The sequence below is a fragment of the Neofelis nebulosa genome, chromosome 12 (genome assembly GCF_028018385.1).
Source record: "Neofelis nebulosa isolate mNeoNeb1 chromosome 12, mNeoNeb1.pri, whole genome shotgun sequence".
In the NCBI taxonomy this organism is placed as follows: domain Eukaryota; kingdom Metazoa; phylum Chordata; class Mammalia; order Carnivora; family Felidae; genus Neofelis; species Neofelis nebulosa.
The window spans coordinates 28,661,986-28,679,887 of NC_080793.1; the positions used below are offsets into that span (position 1 = coordinate 28,661,986).

The window sequence follows — 17,902 nt, forward strand, 5'->3', positions numbered from 1 at the left end:
CATACAGCCTCCCCACAGGTAAATGTCCTAGTGGACCCCAGAGAATAGCCACATTTGCTGGTATTGGGACAAGGATACCAGAATGCAGTGAAACCTGACTCTCGCTGTGTGTTGTGATTTGCCATAATCTCTGAACCTTTGCTGCTGTGTGATCGAACAATTGTTATCTGGGGCAAGCCAGCACCTGGCCATAATCTTTGGACTTCTGCCACAGCACAGGCCCACAAATGTTTTCTAGGGCAAGCTGACATTCAGCCATTGCTCAGCGAGACCCTCCTCCGGAGTGTTAGAGCGGATCCACACCACAGGGTTCTCTGAAGTGAGGGGCTTGGAAGCACAGCCCCACCTGAGATAAAACTGTGGGGGAGGTACCACCTGGCAGGCTGATGGCTTAGACACAGACAAGGTAGAAGTGGGGGAATGGATAAAAGCCTGAGACAAAGGAGGGGTGCTTGATTGCGGGTCGGTGAGAGTGCAAAGTTCCTGTATCAGAGCTGGGTGAAGCCATTTCCACCTCTCCGGCACAAGGGCATGCACGCCACAGATTCACCCCAATAAGCTAAGCAGCGCCACCTAGTGGAGAATGGAGCTGTTACACCAAGTCATGCCCAACTGCGCCTTCCAAGCACATCCCCTAGAAGAGCACAAGTCTCTCCACCTGCTTGGTGTACAGACTATGGAGGACTTCATAGTTTGAGTTCTAGGGGAAACTGGATGTAACTTAATTCGGGTTTCATTATGTTTGCTGATTCATCTATTTTTCTTCTTCTTTGTTTAAATTGTTTTATTTTTTCTCCTTTCTTGTCTTTTTCTTGGATACAGAAAGAAAATTTTATTTTTATTTTCTGTATGAAAACATTTTAAAAAATTCTTTTTACTGTTTTTTTACTTTTTCGTAATTTTTAAATTCTATTTAACTTTCTTCATTTCATTTTATTATATTTAATTATATACATTTTTTTAATTTTTAAATTTTTTCTTACTTTTTTTTCTTTTCTAATCTTTCAATTTTTTTCTCTATTCTATAAAGCTTCTTTCAACAACCAGACCAAAACATACTTAGGATATAGCTTTCTTTATTTGAGTTTTTCTGTGTTTTTAATTTTTTAAATTTAAATTTAAATTTTATTAATTCACTTTCTTCCTCCAAAACGACAAAATGAAGGAATTCACCCCAAAACAAAGAATAGGAATAAATGACAGCCAGTGGCTTAATCAACACAGATATAAGCAAGATGTCTGAACTAGAATTTAGAACCATGATAATAAGAATACTAGCTGGGGTTAAAACAAGCATAGAATCCCTTTCTGTGGAGATAAAAGAAGTAAAATCTAGTCAGGACAAAATTAAAATTGCTATAACCGAGATGCAATCTCAAATGGATGCCATGGCAGCAAGGATGGATGAAGGAGAGCAGCAACTCAGTGATATAGAAGACAAAATTGTGGAGAATAATGAAGCAGGAAAAAAAGGGAAACTAAGGGAAAAGAGCACGATACAAGAATTAGAGATATCAGTGACTTATTAAAAAGGAATAACATAAGAATCATAGGAGTCCCAGAAGATGAAGAGAGAGAAAAAAGGGTAGGTTTATGTGAGCAAATTATAGCAGAAAACTTTCCTAATCTGGGGAAAGACACAGATATCAAAATCCAAGAAGCACAGAGAACTCCCATTAGATTCAACAAAAACTTAACACCAAGGCATATCATAGTCAAATTCACAAAATACACAGACAAGGAAAGAATTATGAAAGCAGCAAGGGGAAAAAGTCCTTAACCTATAAGGGAAGACAGATCAGGTTCACAGCAGACCTATTCACAGACACTTGGCAGGCCAGAAAAGAGTAGCAAGATATATTCAATGTGCTGAATCAGAAAAACTATGTGGTCAAGAATTCTTTATCCAGCAAGGTAGTCATTCAAAATAGGAGTGATAAAGAGTTTCCCAAACAAAAACTCAAGGATTTTGTGACCACTAAACAGCCCTGCAAGAAATTTTAAGGGGATTTCTCTGAGTGGAGAAAAGATGAAACAAAACAAAAAAGACCAAAAGCAACAAAGACTAGAAAGGACCTGAGAACATCACCAGAAACTCCAACTCTACAGGCAACACAATAGCACTAAATTCATATCTTTCAGTACTCACCTAAGCTCAATGGATTAAACACTCCAATCAAATGACATAGGGTATCAGAATGGATAAGAAAATGAGACCCATCTATATGCTGCTTACAAGAGACCCATTTACACCCTAAAGATACATTCAGATTGAAAATAAGGATATGGAGAACCATCTGTCATGCTAATGCTCACCAAAAGAAAGCTGGAGTAGCCATACTTGTATCAGACAAACTGGATTTTAAAATAAAGATGGTAACAAGAGATGAAGAAAGGTGTTATATCATAATTAATGCATCTATCCACCAAGAAGATCTAACAATTGTAAACATTTATACCCCTAACATGTGGGAACCCAAATTTATAAATCAGTTAATCACAAACAAAGAAACTCATTGATAATAATACCATAATGGTAGGGGACTTCAGTGCCCCACTTACAACAATGGACAGATGATCTAAACAGAAAACCAACAAGGAAACAATGGCTTTTAATGACATATTGGACCTGATGGACTTAATAGATATATTCAGGACAATTCACTTAAAGCAGGAGAATACACATTCTTTTTGAGTGCACATGGAACATTCTCCAGAATAGATCACATACCAGGACACAAATCAGCTCTCAACAAGTACAAAACGATCAAGATCATACCTTGCATATTTTCAGACCACAACACTATGAAACGCGAAGTCAACCACAAGAAAAAATTTGGAAAGACCACAAATACATGCTATAGTGATTGGATGCATGTTTATCTTCTATTTATATTCCTTAGTTTACAGATATCCGTCTGTTATATTACATAATTAGTAGGTATATGAAATGCAACTAAATCCTTTCGGGATTTAACTTTTACAAATTTTTTTTTTCTTTTCCCAGCAAACCTCCTGTGGTCTTTAACTCAAGACTAATGCATTTTTTAAAAATGTTTGTTTATTCATTTTGAGAGAGACAGTGCAAGCAGATGAGGGGCAGAGAGGGAATGAGAGAGAATCCCAAGCAGTCTCCATGCTGCCAGCATGGAGCCGACACTGGGCTCAAACTGAACCCATGTGGGGCTTGAACTCATGAACCATGAGATCATGACCTGAGACAAAACCAAAATTCTGAAGCTCAACCAACTGAGCCACCCAGGTGCCCCAGGTCTAATGCCTTTTTTGATTAAACTAAGTGTCACAATGTCTCACTGACCAGTGTTCCTAACACAGAGCTCAGATTCTTACCCTCTGTGTTCTCATGGTACCCGAGGGTGTATTTATATGATGTTAATTGTATTTATTTCTTTACTTGACTGCGTGATATTTTATTCTGAGCTGCCCAAGAGTAGCTTTTTAGGTAATTCAAAGAGATCTTCAGTGACTTGTAGTATAATCAACAAATGAATGAATGAGTGAATAATTAGCATGGTATTGCCAGAATAATGATCCTTTTAAAGTACCCCTAACTAATCCCCTTGAAAGATGGTAGAATTTAATTTTCATATATATACAATGTATATTTTTATTCACTACTACAGATAAACAAAGAGGCATAAAATGGTCAAGGCAAACTTGACAGTCATTTCCAATTTTATTTTCCTGGGGTTTACTCCTTACCCCAAAGTTGAGGTCATCATATTTGTGCTGTGCTTGCTGATGTACCTGATCACCCTGCTGGGTAATATCATTCTGATCTCCATCACCATCCTGGATTCCCACCTACACAAACCCATGTACTTCTTCCTCAGCAACCTCTCCTTTTTAGACATCTGGTACACCTCTTCTGCTCTCACTCCAATGCTGACAAACTTTGTTTCAGGGAAACACACCATCTCATTCTCAGGATGTGCCACTCAGATGTACTTTTCTCTTGCCATGGGCTCCACTGAGTGTGTGCTTCTGTCCACGATGGCGTATGACCGGTATGTGGCCATCTGCAACCCTCTGAGATACCCCATCATCATGAACAAGAGGGCTTGTGTGCAGATTGCCGCTGGCTCCTGGGTGACAGGCTGCCTCACCGCCCTGGTGGAAACAGTATCTGTGCTGCAGCTGTCTCTCTGTGGAAGTAGCATCATCAATCACTTCACTTGTGAAATTCTGGCTGTCTTGAAACTAGTTTGTGTGGATACTCCCAGGGTGCGGTTAATCATGCTGGTGATCAGCGTACTCTTCTTCCTATGCCGATGCTCCTCATTTGTGTCTCTTACGCATTCATTCTCTCCAACATCCTGAGAATCAGCTCAGTGGATGGTGGAAGCAAAGCCTTTTCAACATGCGCAGCCCACCTGACTGTGGTGGTTTTGTTCTATGGGACAGCTCTCTCCATGTACCTGAAGCCCTCCGCTGTAGATTCACAAGAAATAGACAAATTTATGGCTTTGGTATATGCTGGATTAACCCCCATGTTGAATCCTATCATTTATAGTTTATGGAACAAAGAGGTAAAAGCAGCTGTGAAAAACTTGCTGATTAGGAACCCTCTGTGTGCTTTTTTAATCGCCCATAGCAAATCATAACATTAATCTAAGGGGTGTATTGATGTGGTCAATACACACCAGAAAACTGGGATAATAGGGGAAGACACTCATTTTAAAGATTTCCTAAGTTCCCTCCTTGACTGACTGCTGAAACTCTAAGGTAATATAGACATATCTTACATAAGCATATCTGAAATCTTACATAAATAGACTTTGATGACAAACTTCAATTTTATTTTGGGTTATAGAGTGTAAGTATAGCTTTAAACATTAAGCTAGTGTATTGTTAGTATTCAAAATTATGTGCATATAATATACAAATGTAATAACTATAGTAGACTTTTTAGATAATTTATTATTAACCTTTGTTTTAGGCTGAATTGTATCCCTGCAAAACTTATGTTGAAGCTCTAACCCACCAGTACTTCAGAATGTATTTACATTTGGAGATAAGGCCTTTAAAGTGGGATTAAGTTAAAATGAGGCTATCAGTGTGGGCCCTCATACAATTGGACTTATGTCATTATAAGAAAAAATTTAAGAAATTTAGACACACATGGGTACTCCAGGGTTTCTCACACACAGGGGAAAAGACCTAGCAAGAAAATGGCTATCTGCAAGCCAGGGAGAGGCTTCAGAAGAAATCAAATCTGCCAACACTTTAATCTTGGTCTATCCTCCAGAACTATGAGAAAGTCAATTTCTGTTGTTCAGGCAATCCAATCTGCTATTTTGTTATGGTAGTATTAGGAAACCACTACAACCTCTTTTCAGCATTGCTAAATTTAATGGGAGTAATTGCATATTCTACAAAGTATAACTGTGTTTTACATGTGTGGAAATATTTGTGTATGCAGATAGATGTGTGTGATATGAATGTCTATGTACAAATGGAGAAGGTCTGCACAAATATATACTGAATAGAGATGGGGTAGAGGGATGCTAGTCTGCAAAAATATCAGAGAGTTTAGCAGTTTGTTGTTGGTCTTCGAGTGCTGACATTAATTTTGTAAATTCAAAGAAGCTGCAGGATGTTTCAGTGAAACTACAAGTACCCTTCCCTTTTTTATTGTGCTTTCCCCTGACACCTAGATGCTTAGATCCAAGGGTATAAATGAAGCTATAAGCATTTAGAAACAAAATACATGATATATTTATATTATGAAATATACAGTATCCCAAACCCACTAAAATGGTGAGAAATGCTGAAATATATGACATATCTTATTGTATAAGCCATAATATACAAAGAACTTAAAAATGTACACTCGTCAGTATTTGTAACATTTGTATGTCCTTTCTGGACTAGATGACTAAATGTGAAGTCAGTGTGCAAAACTTATTTGCTCTTTATCATGAAGTTGTCACAAGAGTCAATAAAATTGTGATGGCTTGGATCCAGAAAGCAATGGTATGGAGAAGATAGGATGAATATGGGAATTACCAGGTTGTAGGGCTGGATTTGATTTCTCAGATATGAATAAATAGTCATCAAAGATGATTGGTCCATTGGTGTAAGTAAAGAACTCTGATGCAGTCGTTGATTGGATGACACGAGTAGTGTAAGGATGATGACTTCACAAAGATAGGGATGTAAGTCGGTTGACTGGTTGGCTGTGCATTGATGGTTAGACTTACAGGAGAAGACAGATTTGTGAAATCTAGGCAAAAAATTAGGTCTAAAGCTATATATATGTTGCGAAATCTTTTGCAAAGAGATGTAAATTGAGTACTAGGTGTGGATGATGTTTTCTAGGGTAATTTAGGGCAATTATCTATACAATTTTGGTTATGTTTTCCTGTTATTGGTCAGAACTGTGGTAAAGGTGAAAGAATAGTACACATGGGATCTAGAGTAAATTATCCAAAGTATACAGAAATGCTGATTCAAAGGGGCACATACACCCCAGTGTTTATAGCAGCACTATCAACAATAGCTAAATTATTGAAAGAGCCCAAATATCCATTGACTGATGAATGGGTAAAAAGAAAATGGTATGTATATACAATGGAATATTACTTGGTGATCAGAAAGAATGATATCTTGACATTTGTGAAATGGATGCAACTGGTGTGTATTATGCTAAGCAAAGTAAGTCAGGCAGAGAAATACAAATATCATATGATTTCACTCATACGTGTGATTTAAGAAACAAAACAGATAATGGGGCCCAGGGTGGCTTGGTCGGTTGGGCGTCTGACTTCTCCTCGGGTCATGATCTTGTGGTTTGTGAGTTCAAGCCCTGTGTCAGGCTCTGTGTTGACAGCTCAGAGCCTGGAGCCTGCTTCAGATTCTGTGTCTCCTCTCTCTGCCCCTTCCATGCTCTTGCTCTGTCTCACTCTGTCTCTCAATGATGAATAAACGTTAAAAAAAAAAAAAAGAAACAAAAGAGATGAACATAAAGGAAGGGAAGCAAAAATAAGATAAAAACAGAGAGGTAGGCAAACCATGAGAGACTGTTAAATACAGAGAACAAACTGAGGGTTGCTGGGAGGGAGGTGGTGGGGGGATGGGCTAAATGGGTGATGGACATTAAGGCGGACACTTCTTGGGATGAGTGTTACATATGACTGTTATGTGTAAATGATAAATCACTAAATTCTACCCCTGAAGCCAATACTACACTATATGTTAAATAACTTGAATTTAAATTAAATAAAAAGAATTACAATTTTTTGGGGTGTCTATATAAGCTTAGTGATCTTAGGCAATTTCTTTTTTTTTAATGTTTATTTATTTATTTTGAGAGAGATAGTGTGTGAACATGCACATAACCAGGCGGATGGTAGAGAGAGAGGGAGAAAGAGAATCCCAAGCAGGCTTCATGCTATCCCCTGCAATGCAATGCATGGCTCTATCCCATGAACCATGAGATCATGACCTGAGCTGAAATCAAGAGTAGGACTTTTAACCAACTGAGCCACCCAGGCACCCCAATCTTAAGCAATTTCTTAAACATCCTAATCCAATTTCTTTGTCTATAAAATGGGAAGTTTATTTAATCTATCAATATATTTATAATAATTATTTAAAATTATTTACAAGTTAGCAAATATGCTAATTCCAAAAGACCACCTGTGAATTAGCTAGGATGATAGGTGTATCATTTTAACAGAGTCAGATTTTGATCTTTTTTTTTTTTTTTTTCTTGCTAGACTCTAGTTTCCGTTAGTTTGAATTTACCTGTGATTTCAGGGTGCCTGTGTGGCTCAGTCAGTTAAGCATCCAACTTCGGCTTAGGTCATGATCTCTGGTTTGTGAGTTCGAGCCTGTGTTAGGTTGTATGCTGACAGCTCAGAGCCTGGAGCCTGCTTTAGATTCTGTGTCTCCCTTTTGCTCTGTCCCTCCCCTACTGACAGTCTCTCTCCCTCTCTCTTTTTCTGTCTCTCTCCCTCAGATAAATAAAAATTAAAAAATATTTGAATCTACCTATGATTTCAATGTATTGAGAAACATCTATGAGTGTGTTACAAGTCTAGCCTATCACTCTGGTAGTGTTTAGGGATATAAGCATAAAATACCCCAAGTTATCTCTTTCTCTCTCTGTCTTTCCCTCTTTCTCTGACAGTCTGAGCTGAGTCATTCCATATATGGGTGTCCTTTTGATTCTACTGGGTTCTGACTACCTGAACTGGGCCTCCCTTTCATGTTGACCTTTTACTTATTCCATCAGGCCCCAAACATCCTGCTGGGCAGAACAAGCAGGGATTCCTTTCTGAACTCTATTGGGTTGTTGAAACCTTTGCTGGGTGGCCCTTGAGCAGAGCCACTCTCCTCATCCAGCTCAGGCTGTGGGACTGTACCAGGCAACTCACCTGTATTACATACAAATAGATGTTAGGTAATCACATAAAAAATAAAAGTACAATTATTATTTGCTAGCAATTTCAAGGGGATTTCTTTGAAAGGAAATATTTAAAATAAGATTATTGCTTTTGATAGAGTGAAATTCTCAGTATTCCTTAAGAAGTGTTTATACAATTGATAGATATTTTTTTCAGCAGTTGCTCATTACAGAATAAGTATACACTGATACAATTTTTGCCTTACCCAGACCAAATGACTTCTTTTTTAATGTTTATTTATTTTTGAGAGAGAGAGAGAGAGACAGACAGAGTGTGAGCAGGGGAGGGGCAGAGAGAGAGGGAGACACAGAATCCGAAGCAGGCTCCAGGCTCTGAGCTGTCAGCACAGAGCCCAGCGCAGGGCTTGAACCCAGGAGCTGTGAGATCATGACTTGAGCCGAAGTTGGACACCCAACCAACTGAGCCACCCAGGCACCCCACAAATGACCTCTTGAGTATATTTATCTTTCTTTTATCTTCCCTTACATTTCTGTACATTTAATATTAGCTGATATTTTATCCATAACTTTTTGATGTGTTATTTAGTCAATGAAATAATACATAAATTCAAGTTCTCTTATATCCCTGTATTAAATCAAGTACTTAGACTATATTTTACTATTATTTCAAAATGTTAAATAAGTAATTAGTTACTGCCTACTGTTTAAATTTATTTGACATTAGACTTCATACAGAGAACAGTGAGTTCTGCCATTGGGTGGATTTCAGAAATGAACAAATGATTATAGTATAAAAGGAAAATAGCCATAACAGATAAAGTTCAGGACAGCATAAAGGAGGGAATAAGTAAGCGGGCAAACTTTGGAAGGATTTGTAGATCTCACACTTGAATTGTGCTTAATAAGATTGCTAGGCTGTTACCATAGAAAGAGAAATGTGAGGATGGAGATGCAGTGGCATATGCTGTTGTCTTTAGGTGTAAAGAACATGATATAATTGGAGAAGTAATAGTGAATGTAGCACAGCATGTGCAAACATGGGAGAAACATGAGGAGGGAAAGAAGGGGAAATATGTACCTGAAAAATTAGGTTGGGAGTCAGGTCAAGTCCTTGGGTAAAATAAAAAGCAGTAACAAACAAACAAACAAACACAAAAATTCAAGTAGTTCTCTCAAAAGGGAACTGAAAAATACATAATTTTACTTGTTCAGCAGACATATATGCAGATGGTCCATACATTAAAATGGTTTGACCTAGGATATTTCAACTTCATGATGATGTGAAAGTGATATGCATTCAGTAGAAACCACACTTTAAAATTTAAATTGTGGTCTTTTCCTGGGCTAGTAACATGTGGTATGATATTCTTGTTGCGCTAGGCAGTGGCAGTGGCCCCAGCTTCCAGTCTGAGCCACATGATCACAAGAATAAACAACTGATACACTCAACTGTTTCATACCCATACAACCATTCTGTTTTTCAATTTCAGTACAGTGCTCAATACGTTATATGAAATATTCAACACTCTATTGCAAATAGGCTTTGTATGAGATGGTTTTGACCAACTATAGGCTAATGTAAGCATTTGCACATTTTCAAGGTGAGCTATGATGTTCAGTAGATTAGGTGTATTAAAGGCATTTTTGACTAATGATATTTTCAAATTTTGATGGGTTTATCAGGACATAACTCCATCAGTTGAAGAGAATCTGTACTGGATTTTCCTGGAAACATTTAATTACATCTTTTTTCTTATTCCTTAAATTTTACTCTTAGTACTTATACTAGTTGTGTCTACATTTTTGTAACAGTCATTTTCATAAAAAGGGAAAGTTAGATAATTATCTTGAAATTTCTTTCCAACTCCTAAATTCTGTGATCCTACATACAATCTTTATTTCTTTTGCTATGTTTTAAATAAAAGACTTTCCCTCAAATATATGAGTTTATTTGGTGCATGAACTCGAAGATGTAAGTTTTTCATCCTTTTCTCCAGAACCAGTGTCTACTCATCAATTTTCTCAAAGCTCCAAGCACCTCTGTGTTCCTCAGGCTATAGATGATAGGATTGAGCATGGGAGTGACTACTCCATAGAACAGAGCAATCAGTTTGTCAATAGCAGAGTCTTTGGACTTTGGCTTCATATATATGGAGAGGATTGTCCCATAAAACATGGTCACTACTGTTAAGTGGGCTGAACAGGTAGAAAAAGCTTTTTTTCTTCCTTCTGCTGAATTCATTTTTAGTACAGTAGATAGGATGAAAATGTAGGAGATGCAAATTAACAATAATGGAATATACAAAAATATTACATTGCCCAACATTATAGCAATCTCATTCAAGGAAATATCTGCACAAGCCAGCTTGACAAAAGCCATTATTTCACAAACAAAGTGGTTAATGACATTTTTTCCACAAAAGGGCAACCGTATTGCAAGTATAGTTTTTATCAGTGAATTGAGAAAGCCCATTCCCCAGGAGAGGGCTGCCATCTGAATACAAAGTGCCTTGCTCATGATGATGGAGTATCTCAGAGGGTTACAGATGGCCACGTAACGGTCATATGCCATCACTGCTAAGAGCACGCATTCTGTGCATGCCATAGTGTAGGAGACAGACATCTGAACAACACATCTAAGGAAGGAGATGGTTTTTTTCTGTGATAGGAAGTGAATCAACACTGAGGGGGTAAAGGAGGACGTGTAACAAATGTCTAGGAGGGAAAGATTACCAAGGAAGAAGTACATGGGCGTATGGAGGCGGGAATCCAGGAGAATTAGTATGATCAAGGTGCTGTTCCCCAGCAGGATCACCAGGTACATCATCAAGCACATGACGAAAAGGAGTTTTTCCACTTTGGGGTACTCAGAAAGTCCCTGCAGAATGAACTCAATCTCTGTCCAGTTCGTCCTGTCCATTTTATTTTTCTATACCTGGAGTAATCCAGAAGAGAAAACTGCATGTGAGCATACCGCGTCAGTGCATATTACCATGTGCAGTGAGAGATCACTGGGGGAGGGGCACCAAGTGTGTCCACACTAGCTGGAGTGGTGCTAAGAGCTCTGAGTTTAGCGTTTTGAATTTCTCTTCTGGTACATATAGGAAGGGATTGAAGACGTGTAATAATTACATTGACCAGCTCTTTAAAAATATAGGCTCTTGTATTCCATTTCCTGAGATAGTGATACACAGTTCTGAGGCAGGAAAGAGCTATTTGCATCTTAACAAACATCTATTATTTCCTATTCTTTGGACCCACAGCCTACACTTTGAATATCATCATTTTGGAGAGAGTATGCTTCATCTGTTATAAATAACTATGTATTTGATTTTATTTCATGGAAGTCATAAACAATATTATTAGTTAAGGGTTTTATAATTTACTAATATATTCACACATATTACTCATTTTATCATCACTATAATTCTCTGAGGAAAGTGAAATTCATAGAGGTAAAATGTATATAAAAACAGAGTGTGATCCACTATTCCAATTTATTTTCTAACTGTATAGCACCTGCCAGTTTAAAAAAACATTTTTTAATGTTTATTTTTGAGAGAGAGAGAGAGGGAGAGCGCATGCACATGAGTTGGGGAGGGTCAGAGAAACAGAGGGAGACACAGAATGTGAATCAGGCTTCAGGCTCTGAGCAGTCAGTACAGAGCCCGACGCGGGGCTTGAACTCTCAAACCGTGAGATCATGACCTGAGCTGAAGTCAGACGCTTAACTGACTGAGCCACCCAGGCACCCCAACACCTGCCAGTTTTACTTATTTTATTTTATCTATATATTAAAATTTTTTTTAATGTTTATTTTTGAGAGAGAGAGAGAGAGAGAGAGAGAGAGAGAGAGAGAGAGAGAGAGAATGGGGGAGGGGCAGAAAGGGAGGGAGACACAGAATCTGAAACAGTCTTCAGGCTCTGAGCTGTCAACACAGAACCCGACATGGGGCTGGATCCCACGAACTGTGAGATCATGACTGAGCTGAAGTCGGGTGCTTAACCAGCTGAACCACCCAGGCACCCTGTATTTTTAGTTTTTTTAATGTTTATTTTTGAGAGAGAGCACTAGTGGAGGAGGGGCAGAAGGGGAAGGAAACAGGATCCAAAGTGGGCTCAGGGGTGACAGCAGAAAGCCAGATTTGGGGCTCAAATAAGTTGCCAAGATCCTTACCTGAGCTGAAGTCAGAAGTTTATCCAGTTGAGCTAACCAGGTGCCCCTCACCTGCCTTTTTTATTTTATTTAAAAAAAAATTTTTTTTAACGTTTTATTTATTTTTGAGACAGAGAGAGACAGAGCATGAACGGGGCAGGGGCAGAGAGAGAGGGAGACACAGAATCAGAAGCAGGCTCCAGGCTCTGAGCCATCAGGCCAGAGCCCGACACGGGGCTCGAACTCACGGACCGCAAGATCATGACCTGAGCTGAAGTCGGACGCTTAACCGACTGAACCACCCAGGCGCCCCTCACCTGCCTTTTTTAAACAACATGCTCTTGCCCTCTCAGAGTTATGTGAATTATCTAAGGAGTGGGAATCAGACATCTTTCTAGATCATGTTCTCCAGATGATTCTAAAATGCCTTGTGAAAAAAAAACCACCTGTCTAGTCAAGTGCCTCCAAATTTTAGTACACACACAGTTTGGATAGGAGAATCTTTGTAAAGGATTCTGAATCAGTGGGTCTGAATTGGATTATAAGATCTGAATTTATTAACATGTTTCCAGATGCTGTTTATGTCTGCAGAACTCACATGAATAGCAAGGCCTTTTAGACCATTTCTCTCCAATGCTATTGCAGAATGCCACTACTGCTTCCCTTGTATGTAGGACTGTAATCAAATAGTAGACAATGCAAAACTGAACATTCTGTGACACTTGGAGTTGAGACATCTGTGTGAGTGTATTACACTCAGTTTTGTGTTCTTTAGATTTTAGATATACAAGCAATCAAACTACATACAATAGAGTCTGTTGTTTCTGTCCATATTAAAGTCCTTTCTCTTCCATTTGTTGAATTTGCAATTATGGTGAATATTTTCCAAAAGAGGAATTTGAGGTCAGCTCAAGCATCTGAATTGTGCATCATAGAGCATGGAGCAAATAACTTTAATTTGAAAAAATTTAAAGAGTAGATATTAGTAGCTGACCTTTTTACAGTAAATAAATCAAAGAACATAATTTTGAAAACACTTTTCATTCTCAAGGTATTCTACCTAACTTAAAACAATCCCTAGAGGAAAAAAAAAATTGATCCAATCGATAATTTTCTTACTAGTGCTTTTTAAAAAATGTTTATTTATTTTGAGTGAGATGGAGAGGGGGTGTGAGTGAGGTAGGGGCAGAGAGAGAAAGAGAGAATCCGAAGCACCCTGTACACTATTAGCACAGAGCCTGAAGTGGGGCTCCATCTCATGAACCATGAGATAATGACCTGAGCCAAAATTAAGAGTCTGAGTCTCGACTGACTGAACCAACAGGTGCCCCTCTAGTTAGTATTTTTAAACAAGGCTATGTGGTGCGTCTGAGTGTCCCAGTTAAGCATCCTTCTCTTGGTTTCAGCTCCAGTCATGATCTTACAGTTGGTGGCATCGAGCGCTGTGTCAGCCTTTGTGCTGACATAGAAGAGCCTGCTTGGGATCCTGTCTCTCCCTCTCTGCCCCTTCCCCCACACTCTCTCTCTCTGTCAAATAAACATTGAAAAAATTAAAGAAGGCCCTGTTTCTGATATAGGCTTGGCCATTTCTTTCTGTGATCACCTTTTGCCAACAGGTCATGCTCCTTTCTATGACAACTCCAGTTTACAATGGCAAATCATGTTAATCAGCATAATACAATATTTATACGCCTATTGGCTATGGAAAGAAGGGTTCTCATGCAATTCAAGCTGTACCAGGCTTTGCAGGCATACATTACAAAGAGGGTAGGAAGGGCTGGGTAGGACAGGATATACTTCTATTTGGTATTAAGTTTGGAATTTGATTGACTGTAGATATATATATCAACCTACTCTGAACCTGAAAATAAAATTTTGATAGAGTCTTTGAAGGAGCATCAGTTGTCTTGGATCTGTTGTTTCAGGGAAAATGTGAATCATGTCAGATTCCCTCTCCTTTCTTTCCTAGGAACATCACCAAGAAGGTGATTCCTATTTGGAAATGACTTGTAGCAAATAATGATGGTGTACATCTGGTATACTGATAGTTCAGAGACAGTTGCTGCAAAAAAAAAATCACTTGCAAACATTTATAAGAGAAACCACCAGTGTGCTTTAGTGGTTTCAAATGGTGGTGGTGATGGGGGAAGAATAGTGGACAGTGAGAGGAAATTACTTTCATTACTCGTGTAATATTAGTGCAACTTTTAAGAAGCAATGGACAAACACTCTTGTTTAATAGCATTGTGACAAATGATTTCTTCATTTTAGCTTACTTCACTAAAATAGTTTCCTGGGGACAAGAGAATGGAAAATTTTAAGATTCTGGATAGTTTCTAATAAATCACTTTCCATGCAAAATGTATATTGGATAATTCTTTACTAAATCCTTGCCATTATTGGATATTATCTTTTGAAATAGTTTTTCATTTTTAACTCATGGCAGGGGAATTGTTAAATAATCATGGCACACTAATTTGATGGGCCATTATGCACTTCTTATATGACATTTGTGACAACTTTGTATTAAAACAAAGATGTTTAAATTATATTAGAATAAGTTGGAAACAAACAAAAAAACAGTCATTTTTTTTTCTTTTCTGCAAAACTGAAACCTAAACCAAGATAGCCTAGACAGTGTAGAAAGACTAAAAATACCTAAAACATTAATGATTACCTAGAGACCTTTCTTCTACTTTTCTGAATTACCCAAAACTTAAAATTGATATTCACAAAGAAAGAATATTATTTAAAAGGAGGAAGCAGAACAAAGTATGCTAAAATAATTTAAGTTGTACAGTGATTATCTTAATTTTCTAGAAACTACATACACATTGAGGCTAAGCTGTACTGGTGTGTCCTATCCAGTTATTGGGAGGAACCCAGTATTTCCGATTTCCAGAGAGCATTTATAATCCCTACTCTCAAAAATCTTCCAATAAACAGTGTTTTTTGTTTTTTGGAGGTATGCCAAGATGAGGGACTTGAGTTCTTCACTTAATCATATTTTGTCAAAAGAGATTGTGGTCTGTTGATGCCTAGCATGGAAATATCATTTAGAAGACGACATTCCTATTTGTAAAGGATCTGAACACCTGGATCCTAGCCAACCTCTAATCCCCCTCTCCCAACCCCTGGTGTTTTATAAGAATTAACATCTCTGTGGTTCAATGTGCTGGGACTTTATCTGGGCACTGTTTTAGTGTTGTAACAGTCCTAAGGAAGTCTGTGACATTTTATTCAAGCCAGAAGTCAAGCTGTCTAACTTTTTAGAAGGAAATTTCTAACTTTCTATAAATTTTTATTTTGTTTTATTGACTTAGCTACTTGAAGATCTAATAGTTAAAGTACTAAGAGTTTTCACTGAAAAACACATACTATCTGCACTCTAAATTCTCACTAAAGGAAGTAATCCTATCATCCTCTCCAGCTCTTCTAAAGATATCAATTAAGACAATGGATACTGTACAAAAATGAATGGATATCCTGTCTCAATTTATAGATTTTATAGACTCTACTCTTTAATTAATATACCACAAGGAAAGATGTATTATTTTAGCTTACAAAGAGAAGAAAAATTTTCATGTGATGTCCTAGTATGAGGCACTTCATATCATTTTTATCATGTAATCTTCCAAATAAGCCAAATATTTTTATGAATTTTACCAATGAGGAAATTACTTTGAAATTTCAAAGGTTAAGTACAATGATCACTATCTTTTTAAAAAGTATTTATTTAAATTCTAGTTAGTTAACTTACAGTGTAATATTAGTTTCAGGTGTACAGTTTAGTGATTCAGTACTTCCATACAACACCTGGTTTTTTATGTCTTATAGTTGGTAAATACCAGAAGTATGATTTAAAAACTTATATTGGGGTGCCTGGGTGGCTCAGTCAGTTAAGCGTCTGACTTCGGCTCAGGTCATGATCTCACGGTTCGTGAGTTCGAGCTCCGCATCAGGCTCTGTACTGACAACTCAGAGCCTGGAGCCTGTTTTGGATTCTCTGTCTCCCTCTCTCTCTCTGCCCCTCCCCCACTCATGCTCTGTCTCTCTCTCTCTCTCTCTCTCTCTCTCAAAAAATAAATAAACGTTACAAATTAAAACCTTATGCTTCCAAAACCCAGTTTTAGCACTATATTTACTTATTGATAACATTTATTCTTATAAAACCACTATTTAATATGATGCACTTAACTTTCAAGCATCCAAATGATAAAAATATACATAAAAATATATTGAAATCTCTGGAAAGCATTGAAGGCATTTATTGTCTTCCACTTATGAAGACACTATCCACAATAATGAAATAAATTGTGAAAAAGGCCAAAAATTCCTTTCAGGTCCAGTGTGGACAATTAAAGTATAGAGTGGTAGAATTGATTTGTTACATATGCGGGAGATTAAAAAAAATAGTATTTCTTCTTTTGCCTTGGACACCTACAGCTCAAATTAACACTTATAATTACTTCAGCACCCTGTTACATATATTTGGTTTCTAATCCTGTTTTTACAATCAACACCTTTAATTACAAGTTTCCTCAAACCCCTACTGAGCACAGTTTATGTGTGATTAATATATAAATTATTATGGACCCTTTCTCTAGATGATTTTTACATAAGATTTATTGAACTTTATACTTGAATACAGTAGCTTTTCACTTATTATTAAGGGTCTATTATTAGACCTGTTTGCATTACGGGCAAATTCCCTTCCTCAGTAGTCTCTTCCATGTAGTAGTTTGGGATCTTTAAAGAAATTTAAATAATATCCTGCTCTTGAAGTTGATGCTTGGAATTTTGTATTTTTTTCCTTTACACATATATACATATTTTCAAAATCCCACCAGCTGTGATCACCTCAACAAAAACAAATCTTTATATTTATTGATAGGATGTTTTCCTTTGGGATGATTTGAGTAAAACTTTTCTCTTTATCTTACCTTCTGTCTGTGTTTTAAAGTCATTCTCACCATTCCATTCTATTAAGTAATAGAAAACATTTCCAGGAATTTGAATTCCATTTGCATTTTTCAGATGAGACCAGAAGATTTTCAATTTGAAAGATGGTTGTTCTTCCTAAAAAGAAATGTGAGGAAGAATTGCTACAACCAGGCAATTGGTTTGAATATGAATTTTCCTAAGAAGGTGTCAAGGAAAGAAAACATATTAAAAATAAGGATCCATGATGCAACTCTGGTTTCCCAGGACTTGTTCTAATGTTGATGCTTACTCGAGAGATTCAGCTTCTCTTGGAATTAATTTAGCACCCATTTTTTTACAAACTTCCTCAATCCCTAAGGTTGTGAATCAGAAACTTAGGATTCTCTAGAGATCAAAATCCCTGACTTCTG

General features: G+C 37.4%; 2 protein-coding genes and 1 pseudogene across 3 annotated transcripts in view; 2 read left to right on the plus strand and 1 right to left on the minus strand.

Moving 5' to 3' along the window:
- The window catches only part of LOC131491562 (olfactory receptor 13C9), a 244,472-nt gene that overhangs the window by 153,139 nt on the left and 73,431 nt on the right, over positions 1-17,902 (plus strand). The window lies entirely within an intron of this gene.
- On the plus strand, positions 3,352-4,625 carry LOC131491556 (olfactory receptor 13F1-like; annotated as a pseudogene).
- On the minus strand, positions 10,374-11,332 carry LOC131491565 (olfactory receptor 13D1-like). Its single transcript, XM_058694700.1, has one exon. The coding sequence runs from the start codon at positions 11,310-11,312 to the stop codon at positions 10,374-10,376; it is 939 nt and encodes a 312-aa protein (XP_058550683.1). The 5' UTR covers positions 11,313-11,332.